Here is a 12218-nt window from a genome sequence, read left to right as displayed (position 1 = left end):
TCACACACAAAAAAAAAAACACGTGAGCCGGTTATGAAAGTTATATCACCCGGGCAAGAGCGTCGATTACTTTGTTTAACATAAGCATTTTATTCACTTCAACGAGACAAGGGTCTTCAAAGGCAATTCAGAAAAGGGTAGGTAAGGAAATCAAGCTTGAATGTAAACCAGTTTCAATTCAGTACGGAACTAGCTACTCATTCAACGAGGACAGCATTGTTACCTGCAATGCAATATTGTTGATGTCATGTTAGATCATATACTTATCATTATTATGTCAATTATGAATTTCCTGGTCATTGGTCTAGTTTCAAGTTACTTTGTGTAAGGCATTGGAGACCTGAGGGTTCATTTTATGTGTATTTGTAATGATCAGCACCCACAGTGCATCCCAGCCATAATAGCTAGTGCCCTTCTGACACTGCACCATTTTCTGACTGATAGGAAGTGAAGAGCTTATCAACTGTGCACTCTGCGTAAAGACCCAAGACAAGTTCTGGACAGAGATTCTCAGGAACACAGCAATGTTATTCTGTATAGTTTTGCTAGTTAAAAAATATAGCAACTGCCATCAATGGAGAATTTAACGATTCAAAATATTTATATGAATTAACTAAATAAATCTGTATTTAAAACTGTTGGATCTGTCTGAATTTACAGAAGTGAAACATGGTGTTTTCTTTCTAACCATTTCCTTCCCAACAACCATGTTTCACTTCTGTAAATTCAGACAGATCCAACAGTTTTAATACAGATTTATTTAGTTAATTGATATAAATATTTTGAATCGTTAAATTCTCCATTGATGGCAGTTGCCATTTTTTTTAATTAGCAAAACTATACAGAAAAAAATGTCTGTGTTCCTGAGAATCTCTGTCCAGAACTGGTCTTGGGTCTTTATGCAGAGTGCACAGTTGATAAGCTCTGACTCTGTCTCTTTGCAGTCAGACATGTTTGGTTCAGTGGTGGTTGGCATTGGGACGGCAGGCTTTGTGAGGATCAGGGACATGCTAGCCCCTCTGCCCTCCAGCGCAGCTGAGAAGCTCAGTGTCAAAGGTTTCATATCCAGGTGAGGTACCAAGACTCATCTCATTGTTTTTTGGACACACTGTGCACAGCAGTGTGTCTAGGTCCATGTGCTGGTTTTGGCAGGAACAACAGGTGTTAAAAAACAATGGTAAAATTCACACACTGAAAAAATACCTTGATTTTAGTGCATATTTATTATATGTGCAGTAAAATTAAATTTGCATTGCACATATGAAATAGATATATAGTCACTGTCGTCACAGTCAGCAGCTGGGTCGTGCATACTGTAGCAAACCCTGTGACTATTTCAAAGCATTTATCCCGTAGTGAATATGACTCTGGTGGTGTCTTCCCATAGGAGGATTCTGGAGGAGCAGCAGGGAGTGAAACAAATCACTGTTGAAGATGCCCTGAGCCGGGACGACATAAAGGTGGCTTTCGTCTGCACTGAAAACGCTGCCCATGAGGAAAACATCAGGTAAAACGCTTTCTCTCTCTCAATGACCCCATATCTCTATTATAGTCCTCTGTGGTAGTTGTCTAGCTATCCCTTTGTCCGTTTTGTTTCTATCTGAAATGCTCTTACACAAGAGCTATATTTTCACCATGTTACAAATCACCACTAGGAGTCAGCACCTGAACACGTATATTGTCTGTATCAATCCTCATTACTTAGTTTCTTAGTCCACTGAGGCTCCATCTCGGTGTAAAAACTGTACGTTAATTAACCATTAATTGAACCTGGCCCATTTACTAAACCCTCAGACAAACTGTTGGAGCTAGGAACACAAGCATTTCGTTACACCCGCAATAACATCAGCTAAATATGTGTATGTGACCAATAAAATTAGATTTAACAGCTCTAGTATATAAGCTATATATTATACAACATTGAGACATATTGTGACACAGTAAATTCAATGTTGTATTACATGTAAAATCCACATAAAATCAATAGTGTAATGTTTGGATTCAATCTGGACCTTTAGTCTAATAATTTTACCATCATTTTTGAACTGTTCCCTTTTCATTTTTGTCACCCACTTCCCTTGAAAAAACAGTTCGCCCTACAGCCAATTCTGTCGAATCAAAAGAATTTGCAAAAAACAATCAGATTTCGACAGAAATATGGCTGAGACGCAAAGAAAATTCAAGGAGAGGGGGTACAAAAATGGTCAGATTAAACATTGCCACATTCTAAGATCCGATGACAGTATCGGTAATGTGTTTTTTCGGACCCTCCCTTGGTCATATTCTCGCGGGGCAGAAATCTCAGAGATCAACTGGTAAACTCTGATTTACCCCCCCAAGATATCCCTGCACAACGTCTATTTGCGCCCCTACTGGATGGAAACTACCAGTGTAATGGCTGTGCTCAATGCAATGGCACTTAGAAATATGGATCCTTCAAACACCCCCAAACAGGGAAACAGATCCCAATCAAAGGTGTTATTACGTGCTCCACTAAGGCAGTTATTTATCTTCTAACTTGTCCTTGTGGTAAAAAATTATCTGGGTAAAACAAAGTGACAATTAAAAGTTAGTATCTCGGAGCATCGTATCACCATGCAAAAACTTGACTTACCCAATTGAAGCCAACTTGTTTGGGGGCAAACCACTCGATTTTGTCCCTACGTTATATTGGCATCAAACATGTCACCCTCCCTAGGAGAGGGGGTGACCTCGTCAAATTATTGTTAAAACGAGAGGCTGTCTGGATCTTTAATTTAAAGACCCTTGCTCCCTTCGGTCTCAACGTAGACTTTGATCTGAAGCCGTTCTTGTGATTATTGTGATTTTGCTATAGTAAATGTTTGTAGGCTTATTGTATCTGTGATCGTATGCTATTAATGTAGGTTTTTTGAATGCTATTTTAATATATGAGAATTAACCAATGATATCAGGCCACGATTAGACACCTGTGTGTGTCCTTTGACACTATATAAACTAGTCACCCTGCAGTGTTTTTCATTATACCCTAATGAAAACAGCTTGTCTGTCGAAACGTTGGTTATTCAATTATTGCATCTGAGCTCCTAGAGTGTGCGACTCCTTTAATTTTTCAAAACCCCTTTTAATTGCTACCATGCTTATGCTGCAAATGCATTTCATATTTCTTCCGTAAGAAACATTTCAGTGTAGCTGTTTTGATGTACACCACTCGAACCCTGGAGAGGACCACCAAGGCTACAGCTCTCTAATGGCTCTCTTTATGACTGCGAACTGTAGCGAAAACGCACTGAAATTATGGTTTTTACTCTCCCTCTCACTGCTAAATGTACAGAGTGTACAGAGAGGCAGAGATGGGCTATTAAAGAATGGAGAGTTATTTTAGGCTGGTTAATGAGGGTGTTTAGAACATGGCCATCATGTTTCACTGGTAGACAGTTCCAGGCTAATTGTCTAAATGGAACAGCAGGTACTGCCCTTCATACTGTAAAGGGAAAAAAGACATGAAATGTTATTGAGAACAGCTTTTTCATAGAGGATACTTCATTGTCTTTTTTTTGGTCAATTTAATTTGAAGGAAAATTGAGAAAGTTACAAGAAGTTTGAAGGGCGGTCAATGTGAAGTTTTCCCAACTCTGAACACGATGGGTTGTTGAAACATTGGGTTCTTATTTTGTATACAATTTTTTTATTTCAACTTTATTTACTAGGCACGTCAGTTAAGAACAAATTCTTATTTACAATGACTGCTTAACCCGGACGATGCTGGGCCGATTGTGCGCCGCCCTATGGGACGTCCAATCACGGCTGGTTGTGATACAGCCTGGAATCGAACCAGGTCTGTAGTAACGCATCTAGCACTGAGATGCAGTGCCTTAGACCGCTGTGCCACTTGGGAGCCCTTGCTGGTCAGTTTGGTTTACAAAGTTACATTTGAGTTGTGCAACTCCCTAGTACAGGACAGTTCTTGAAATGGAATTTATGTTCTGTTCAAGCGCTGTCTCTTGGACACCCTTCTTGGATACTGTAAAAAAACATTTATCCTATACTATGTTGCATGTCTTAACGGACCATAGGATGTTTCTGGAAGCTGGGAAGCACGTCTGTGTGGAATATCCAATGGCCATGACACACAAGACTGCTGTGGAACTCTGGGACCTGGCTCAGGAAAAAGGTGAGTTGGACAGAATCATTGGAAGATATTTCAATAAGTCTTGATGACATGGTCATGATGATGTAGTAGACGTGTATCTGTGTCAGGGTTTCCGTTTGGAAAATGTGACGCCGGACATTTGACCGGCAGCATTTTAATTGACAGGACATTTGAGGAATTTAAAGGCCCCATATGCATTGGGTGTGTTACAAGATTAGGGCGTCTACACACGGTGCTCAGAATGACAGAAATCACATTTAGATTATGGTAATTCATTTTTACACTGTACATGCAACTCACTGGACAATGAAAGAAAGTTGATTTAAAAGCCAATAGAACATAATGGTTTCAAATCAAATGTATTTATATAGCCCTTCGTACATCAGCTGATATCTCAAAGTGCTGTACAGAAACCCAGCCTAAAACCCCAAACAGCAAGCAATGCAGGTGTAGAAGCACGGTGGCTAGGAAAAACTCCCTAGAAAGGCCAAAACCTAGGAAGAAACCTAGAGAGGAACCAGGCTATGTGGGGTGGCCAGTCCTCTTCTGGCTGTGCCGGGTGGAGATTATAACAGAACATGGCCAAGATGTTCAAATGTTCATAAATGACCAGCATGGTCGAATAATAATAAGGCAGAACAGTTGAAACTGGAGCAGCAGCACAGTCAGGTGGAAGTTGAAACTGGAGCAGCAGCATGGCCAGGTGGACTGGGGACAGCAAGGAGTCATCATGTCAGGTAGTCCTGGGGCATGGTCCTAGGGCTCAGGTCAGTTGAAACTGGAACAGCAGCATGGCCAGGTGGACTGGGGACAGCAAGGAGTCATCATGTCAGGTAGTCCTGGGGCATGGTCCTAGGGCTCAGGTCCTCCGAGAGAGAGAAAGAAAGAGAGAAGGAGAGAATTAGAGAACGCACACTTAGATTCACACAGGACACCGAATAGGACAGGAGAAGTACTCCAGATATAACAAACTGACCCCAGCCCCCGACACATAAACTACTGCAGCATAAATACTGGAGGCTGAGACAGGAGGGGTCAGGAGACACTGTGGCCCCATCCGAGGACACCTCCGGACAGGGCCAAACAGGAAGGATATAACCCCACCCACTTTGCCAAAGCACAGCCCCCACACCACTAGAGGGATATCTTCAACCACCAACTTACCATCCTTAGACAAGGCTGAGTATAGCCCACAAAGATCTCCGCCACGGCACAACCCAAGGGGGGGGCGCCAACCCAGACAGGATGACCACAACAGTGAATCAACCCACTCAGGTGACGCACCCCCTCCAGGGACGGCATGAGAGAGCCCCAGCAAGCCAGTGACTCAGCCCCTGTAATAGGGTTAATGTTTCAATGGCATTGAAATTAGATTTTGGCTAGGCTACTTTGAAGCAAGGTAAGACATGCCTCATAATATGAAGTAAAACATTCAGGTTTCACACAATTAAGTTTTCAAAATGCATACTACCACGAGCTCACATTGTAAAGTGTGACGTGATGAAGCCTGCCTACCGTTGCACATGAATGACGAATGGGAGGCGTGCTTCAATTACCAGTTGAGAAATAAAAATATTAGCTCTTTTTAATCACAACCACCAAAACTGTTTTTAACATGCAATTTCAATGTATTATTGTTGCACAATGATTGGGCTTATAAAAGCACATTTCACTCCAGCAGGAGCTGTAGCAGCAGCTCTTGTGCTGTCTGACAGATTTTCTGCTTAAACTAGGCTCTGTATCTGTATGCTGTCTGCGATAACCATTTACCAATAAGCATGACTGGTTAAATGTATTTACATCGACTGGTATTTTTTTATCAATGAATAGGATAAAAAGCATTATTTCACAATTTAAAAAATATATAATAATCTCTCCCTGACAATTGGCCGGTACCAGTTTTATTTTTGGGCTTTTCATATTTTTGGGGGTGGCCAAAAGCCAGGCTATTACAGGCTAATGGAAACCCTGATCTGTGTATCTTAATAACTACTGATCACCTACGTATTTAAAGTTCTATGTCTTCTATGTTCCTAGGAGTGGTCCTGCATGAGGAGCACATAGAACTCCTAACAGCCGACTTCAAGCAGCTGAAGAAGGACGTAGCAGGGAAAAGGCTGGAGGAGGGATTCCTTCACTTCACAGGTGAGACGGAGACTGGAATTGAGAATATAGCACAAATCCCAGGTGAAAACACAACTGTGATACACGAAGGCCCCAGCACTACTGATACAGACATCACCTCAAATACAATATTTGCTACAGAAAATTAACTGCATAGCATGTATCAAATTTATGTGCATCATCCAGGTAACAGGCTTTGGGATGAATATTTAATTCCAGAGCTTTTGATGTAATGAAGGCTCCCATCAAAGCGACTTGTGAAATGTTGTGTTTTCATTCTCCACAGTACACGTGTTGGGTTTGATGTGAAAGAGAGCCTGCCTGTGGAGTGAGGCAGGCAGGCTGGTCTCTGGTGTGAAATACAGAAGGGTGTTGTTGATGAAATCCAGAGGTGTGTCAAATGGTACTGTATTTCCTACATAGTGCGCTACTTTTGTCATTAGTAGTGCGCTACATAGGGAATAGGGTGCCATTTGGGATGTTGACTAGCTCTGTCCTATTTCATCAGAGCCTCGCAGCTGGGGAAGAGGCAAGTGAATGCATATGAATGGACTTCTCCTAAAGCACCCATGATTGAATAATAAATCATAGTTATCAACTCCACACGCTTCACATAACCTCAGATGACAGACAGTATTTTATAGCAGCTGCCTGTTGACCAAGAATGGAAGTCGGAGCTTAGTGGAGAGAATGGAGGAGTAAGAGGGAGTAGTTTCTCTTAAATTTGAGTCAGGGCAGTTTTCGTAGTTCGACTGTAGGAGGCAGCAAGTGCAAAATTAAATGTAACATCTGTTGGGAGATTCACTTCAATGGTTCATTCATTTTATGCATAATTGTGACATATACTGCAACAGCACCACACCAGTTTATGTACTGTCGGAATGTGATGAAATACAAAATCAATACAAAGGGCATAATGTGCGCAGAGGATGATTAACATGAGCCATTGGATTACATGTTCCATTACAACTACTTCTGACTGTAGTTTTCCTGTGTGTCTCACAATAGGAGGTCCTCTGAAGCCGGGCTTTGGTTTTCCAGCTTTCAGTGGCATCGCCCGGCTCACCTGGCTGGTCGATCTGTTTGGAGAGCTGTCTGTCACCGCTGCCAGCATGGAGGAAGACCAGCAAAACAAGTACATGAAGATGACCGCTCAACTCATAACCAAAGAGCAGAAGTATGTACTCTGTACTCTTGGATTAATCAAATAAACAAATTAGATAAGTCCTTTCACAACATCTCAAACTTAGCTATTCTGCCAGTACAAAACGTAATTGCCTTTATTACATCTAGAAATACTCGTAGTCCACGCTGAAACGTTGGGTTAACTATACCCCTCTATCTATTCTATTATGGATTTATTACAGGCCTCTCACGTGGATTGAGGAGTGGGCTCCCGGCCTGTCTAGGGCCAAAGACATCAACTTCCGCTTTGACTCATGCACCATCACCCAGCTGCCCCCAGCCACCAGGGAGCCAGTGGGTATCTTTATGCAGGACTTGGTGCTCTTCAGTCAGAAGCTGCTGGGCCAGGTGCCCCGTGACCAGCTCCATGCAGAGCGCCGCAGGGTCCTCCACTGTCTAGAGCTGGCCGACCGCATCCAGCAGCTGAGCCTGCAGGGCTCAGCCCAGGACACCTAGAGACTAGCAGCCTACCGAGGGGCCCCAGCAGCCTACCGAGGGGCCCCAGCAGCCTACCAAGGGTTGTGAAATTACAGTAACTTTCCCAAAATTCCCAGGTTTTCCAGAATTTTGCAACGCTTAACCTACTGGTGGATGTCCAAGCGTACAAGATCCATCCATAAGCCTTCTACAGTAAAGCTACTGTAACATGCTGTACTGTAGACATACGCTCAGCGCATCTTTGAAATGTTAAGGTATTTTATGTGTTTCAGAGGCTGCATTTACACAGCAGCCCAATTCTGATATTTATCCACTAATTGGTATTTTGATCTAGCCTGACGACTCAAACTGAATTCGTCCACTGCTCTATATACTTCAGTCTGAGACTGCCGTCATTGAAGTCGTTTGTAGTGACGTCAAAATGAGGTGTGTTGTACAAAACAAAGTAATAAGCGATTGGATCATCTCTAGCCAATGACACATTTTCAAAATGCCACTTTACCCACGTGTGTTCTGGCTGGGGAGGTACTCCGATCCTGACTCATTGCGGAAAAGAAGCTAACGTCCGTGTGTGTGGCGTACTGTAGAATTTGACCTGAGCAAGGAGTTTGGGTAGCCAGGAAATGTTTGACCAATCACATCAGATCTTTTCACATCAATCTTTTTCAGAATTAGACTTTTTGGGGGTATTTTTCACCCCTTATTTCTCCCCAATTGGTAGTAGTTAGTCTTGTCTCATCGCTGCAACTCTCATATGGACTTGGGAGAGGCAAGGGTGCAAGTAGAAATACTGGTGTGCAAAAGAGCAGAAAAACAAATATGGGGATAAGGTAGGTAGTTAGATGGATGGGCTATTTACAGATGGGCTGTGTACATCTGCAGCGATCAGTAAGCTGCTCTGACAGCTGACGCTTAAAATTGGTGAGGGAGATAATGGGCTGCCTGTGTAAACTCAGCCTAGGGCATGCCTGCTTATTATTTTAGGGTTAGGCTGTTACTACAGACCACATCTTAACATTGATGGAAGGTCAGTTGATATATAGTTTGATGTTTGCATTGTTACTTATTGAAGTTAATCTACATTACAGTTGAATGTACTGTAACATTCCTGTGGTTGATCACAGCTCATGGTGCTTTATCATTGGCTGGTGTGCTTTACTTATCTCATATAACGTTTTAATATTGACATGTTGTATAGCTATTGTGCAGACAGAAGTGTAAGGCAAAACAGTGACATACTGATCGATGGATTTATTGGTATTTTTTTAATTTAACCTTTAATTAACTAGGCATGTCAGTTAAGAACAATTTCTTATTTACAATGACGGCCTACATGTTCAAATCATTAACACCGTACAATAGGTGTTTGTATGATACCTCAGGTAAATGGTATCTCGGATAGCTTTGGCAAGTGAAAGTGTGTTATTTACACTGTAACTGCAACATTGTCAGTGGACTGCAATTGACACATCTATTTAGTTGTTTTAAAGTAGCAATCCAGCCTCCTTTTTTACCTAATTTAACACCTGATTTACTTAACAAAAGGCATATCTCAATAGGTGGTCCAGGCAAGTCCTGACATTGCACAAGTGGGGGGTGGGCCTTTCCTCTTTTGTTCTCTTTCTCCTCTATTGTTCCTCAAGCAAGGGGGAGGCAGATGAAATCACGGATTCCCACCAGACTGACTCTTTGATTGCCCTACTCCTTGACGTTTGCAGTTGTCTAAAAAACACTATTTTGCTCTGTCTAGTCTTTAGTTTGTATACTTTATTGTATTTATACATGGGATATTGCTTTTCAACAGTACAAGTTCAAAAATCAATCGGAGGACATATTTCAGTGTTTGATAAAGGGGCATTGCAGTTAACTTGATTTAGATGTTTTTGTAATGTCTGGAATTTCAGCCTGTTCAGGTGGGATGGAACTTTTGGACCGCATCATGACTTCACACCGCTTCCCTGGTTTTAGCACTAAATCATTCACTAGCTTGTTTCCTTAGTTGTAGTTTGTGCAATACGTTTCTTTTTCTTTGTTTCAAACCAGTATTTCAAGGATCTCAAAATTAGCTGTTCACCATACAATATAATAAGTATTCTACTTAATTCTAGGATGCTGACAGACTGAATTTGTGCCTTGGCCTGCTCAGTTCCCTCCCATTGTTATCCATTCATGCCAGTCCCATCTAATGATGTACAGTGGGCTCCAAAATTACTGGCAATGAACAAACAATACTTTAAAAAATATAAACAATATAATTATATAGATAAACTCAAAATACCAACATGTGAGAAATACTGTACATTATTGTTTCAATGGAACCAACCAAAATCATTCAATTATTTAATACAAAATGCATTTAACCAAAATCAAGGTTTCATAATTATTGGCACTCATTTAGTACTTAGTGCAACCACCTCTGGCAAGGATAACAGCATGGAGTCTTTTCCTGTAATGTTTGACAAGGTTAAGGAACACATTTGGAGGGATTTTGGACCATTCCTCTATTCAGATCCTTCACATTCTTGGGTTTGTGCTTATCAACTGCCCTCTTCCACTCAGTCCACAGGTTTTCGATTGGATTGAGGTCCGGCGACTGAGATGGCCATGGCAGAACATTGATTTTGTTGTCACAGAACCATTTCTGTGTGGATCTTGAGGTATGTTTCGGGTCATTGTCTTGTTGGAAAGTCCACCTACGGCCAAGTCCCAGCCTTCTGGCAGAGGCAACCAGATTGTCAGCCAAAATTGCCTGATACTTGGTAGAATTCATTATGCCATCAATCTTAACAAGTGCCCCTGGACCTCTGTAATTAAAACAGCCCCAAAACATCACTGACCCACCTACATATTTTACCATGGGTATGAGGTGCCTCTCCTTGTATGCATCTCTGTTTTGACGCCAAACATGCCAATGCTGTATCTGACCAAAACGTTACATTTTGGTCTCCTCTGACCAGAGCACCTTCTTCCAGTCATAATTTAAATGACGTTTGGCAAACCCCAAGCACTTGCGTCTGTGTCTTGGGATCCGAATGGGCTTTCTTCTGGCAACCCTTCCAAAGAGCCTGTGGATGTGGAGGTGGCGTCTGATGGTGCTCTTTGAAACCTGGTGACCCAAAGACTCCACCAAGGCCTGCAATTCTTTCACAGTGATTCTTGGGGATTTTGTTGCTTCTCTCACCATCCTGGGAGGCAAAATGCATTTGCGTCCTCTACCCGTGAGGTTTTCAACTGTTCCATATCTTTAGAATGTTCTAATAATTGCCCTGACAGTGCTCAGTGGTATATTCAATCGCTTGTGGATCTTCTTGTTGCCATTACCAGATTTATGAAGGTCTATGACAATCTGTCTCTTTTGAACTGCCAGTTCTTTTGTTTTCTTCATGGTGTTGGATGACAGTGGGATATTGCATGTGTGTTACCTAATTTGTATACCCTAGTTAAACAGGAAGTGATGTATTGGCTCAATATAGTTCCTTAGGGCTTAGATAAACTTAAATAAGTGTAATTTAATTTGTGGTTTAATTTTGGTAGATGTTATTTACAATAATCTTTAAGGGTGCCATTAATTGTGAAACCTTGATTTGGAGGACATTGATCAATTATTTTGGTTGGTTCCATTGAAACATTAATAAAGTACAGTATTTCTCACATGTTGGTATTTTGAGTTTCTCTATAAATATATTGTTTATATTTGTTTCAAGCATTGTTTGTGCATTGCCAGTCAGGGGTGCCAGTAATTTTGGAGCCCACTGTGTATGTCTACCATGTTACACAAGTATTCACTACCCAGTGAGTGCAGTTTGGCCACATTAACTGGGTGTCACTAGTGTTATTAGCAATTTATATGTAGAGAAAATTACATTTAACAGTTTGAGGGAGAATTGTACTATTATATTGAATTATAATGCCTGAATGTTTTAATAATGTGTGTATTGTAACTGTGTATAATTTGCAATAAAATTGATAATTTGCAGTTTTCCCATATTAATAGGCCATATAATGTGTGCTTGATTGATCATCTTCCTGTTTGATTCTGCCGTTACATTCTCGATGAAAGAAGCAGGCAACCATCAATAATAAGCATTGCAGAATCCTGCATGAGATATATATATATATATATATATATATTAATATATATATATATATATATATATATATATATATATATATATATATTAATTTTTTTCACAAGCAAACAGGTAGCTGTTGCACCCTGGCCCAGGGTCATAATACTGGTCTCATCTGCAGGCTATGGTTACCAGTCGATGGACATGAGTGTTGCTCCTGCCTGTACCATCTGCTTCTGTTGATAGCCTCACAGAGTAGAGCTGATGGT

At 41.2% G+C, this 12218-nt stretch overlaps 1 protein-coding gene across 2 annotated transcripts; it reads left to right on the top strand.

Moving 5' to 3' along the window:
* The first annotated feature begins 2 nt into the window (after positions 1-2).
* LOC109872337 (biliverdin reductase A-like) lies at positions 3-11870 on the top strand. Of its 2 annotated transcripts, none has more exons than XM_020463538.2 (7): positions 3-137; positions 945-1069; positions 1388-1507; positions 4056-4153; positions 6170-6277; positions 7265-7433; positions 7624-11870. In XM_020463538.2, the coding sequence occupies exons 2-7, from the start codon at positions 951-953 to the stop codon at positions 7895-7897; spliced, it is 888 nt and encodes a 295-aa protein (XP_020319127.1). In that variant the 5' UTR covers positions 3-137; positions 945-950; the 3' UTR covers positions 7898-11870. The 2 variants fall into 2 exon arrangements, with proteins under 2 accessions (XP_020319127.1, XP_020319128.1); XM_020463539.2 differs by having other exon boundaries at positions 20-141.
* The last annotated feature ends 348 nt before the right edge of the window (positions 11871-12218 follow it).

This window comes from Oncorhynchus kisutch, linkage group LG27 (genome assembly GCF_002021735.2).
Source record: "Oncorhynchus kisutch isolate 150728-3 linkage group LG27, Okis_V2, whole genome shotgun sequence".
Classification (NCBI taxonomy): Eukaryota; Metazoa; Chordata; class Actinopteri; order Salmoniformes; family Salmonidae; genus Oncorhynchus; species Oncorhynchus kisutch.
This window is presented reverse-complemented; position numbering and strand designations above follow the sequence as displayed.

What these genes read in the sequence shown, in the direction of transcription:
- LOC109872337 (XM_020463538.2), top strand. Translation starts at nt 951, where the DNA reads ATGTTTGGTTCAGTGGTGGTTGGCATTGGGACGGCAGGCTTTGTGAGG. An exon ending in GTCAAAGGTTTCATATCCAG is followed by an intron (nt 1,070 to 1,387) that starts GTGAGGTACCAA and finishes GTCTTCCCATAG; the next exon opens with GAGGATTCTGGAGGAGCAGC. An exon ending in CTCATAACCAAAGAGCAGAA is followed by an intron (nt 7,434 to 7,623) that starts GTATGTACTCTG and finishes GATTTATTACAG; the next exon opens with GCCTCTCACGTGGATTGAGG.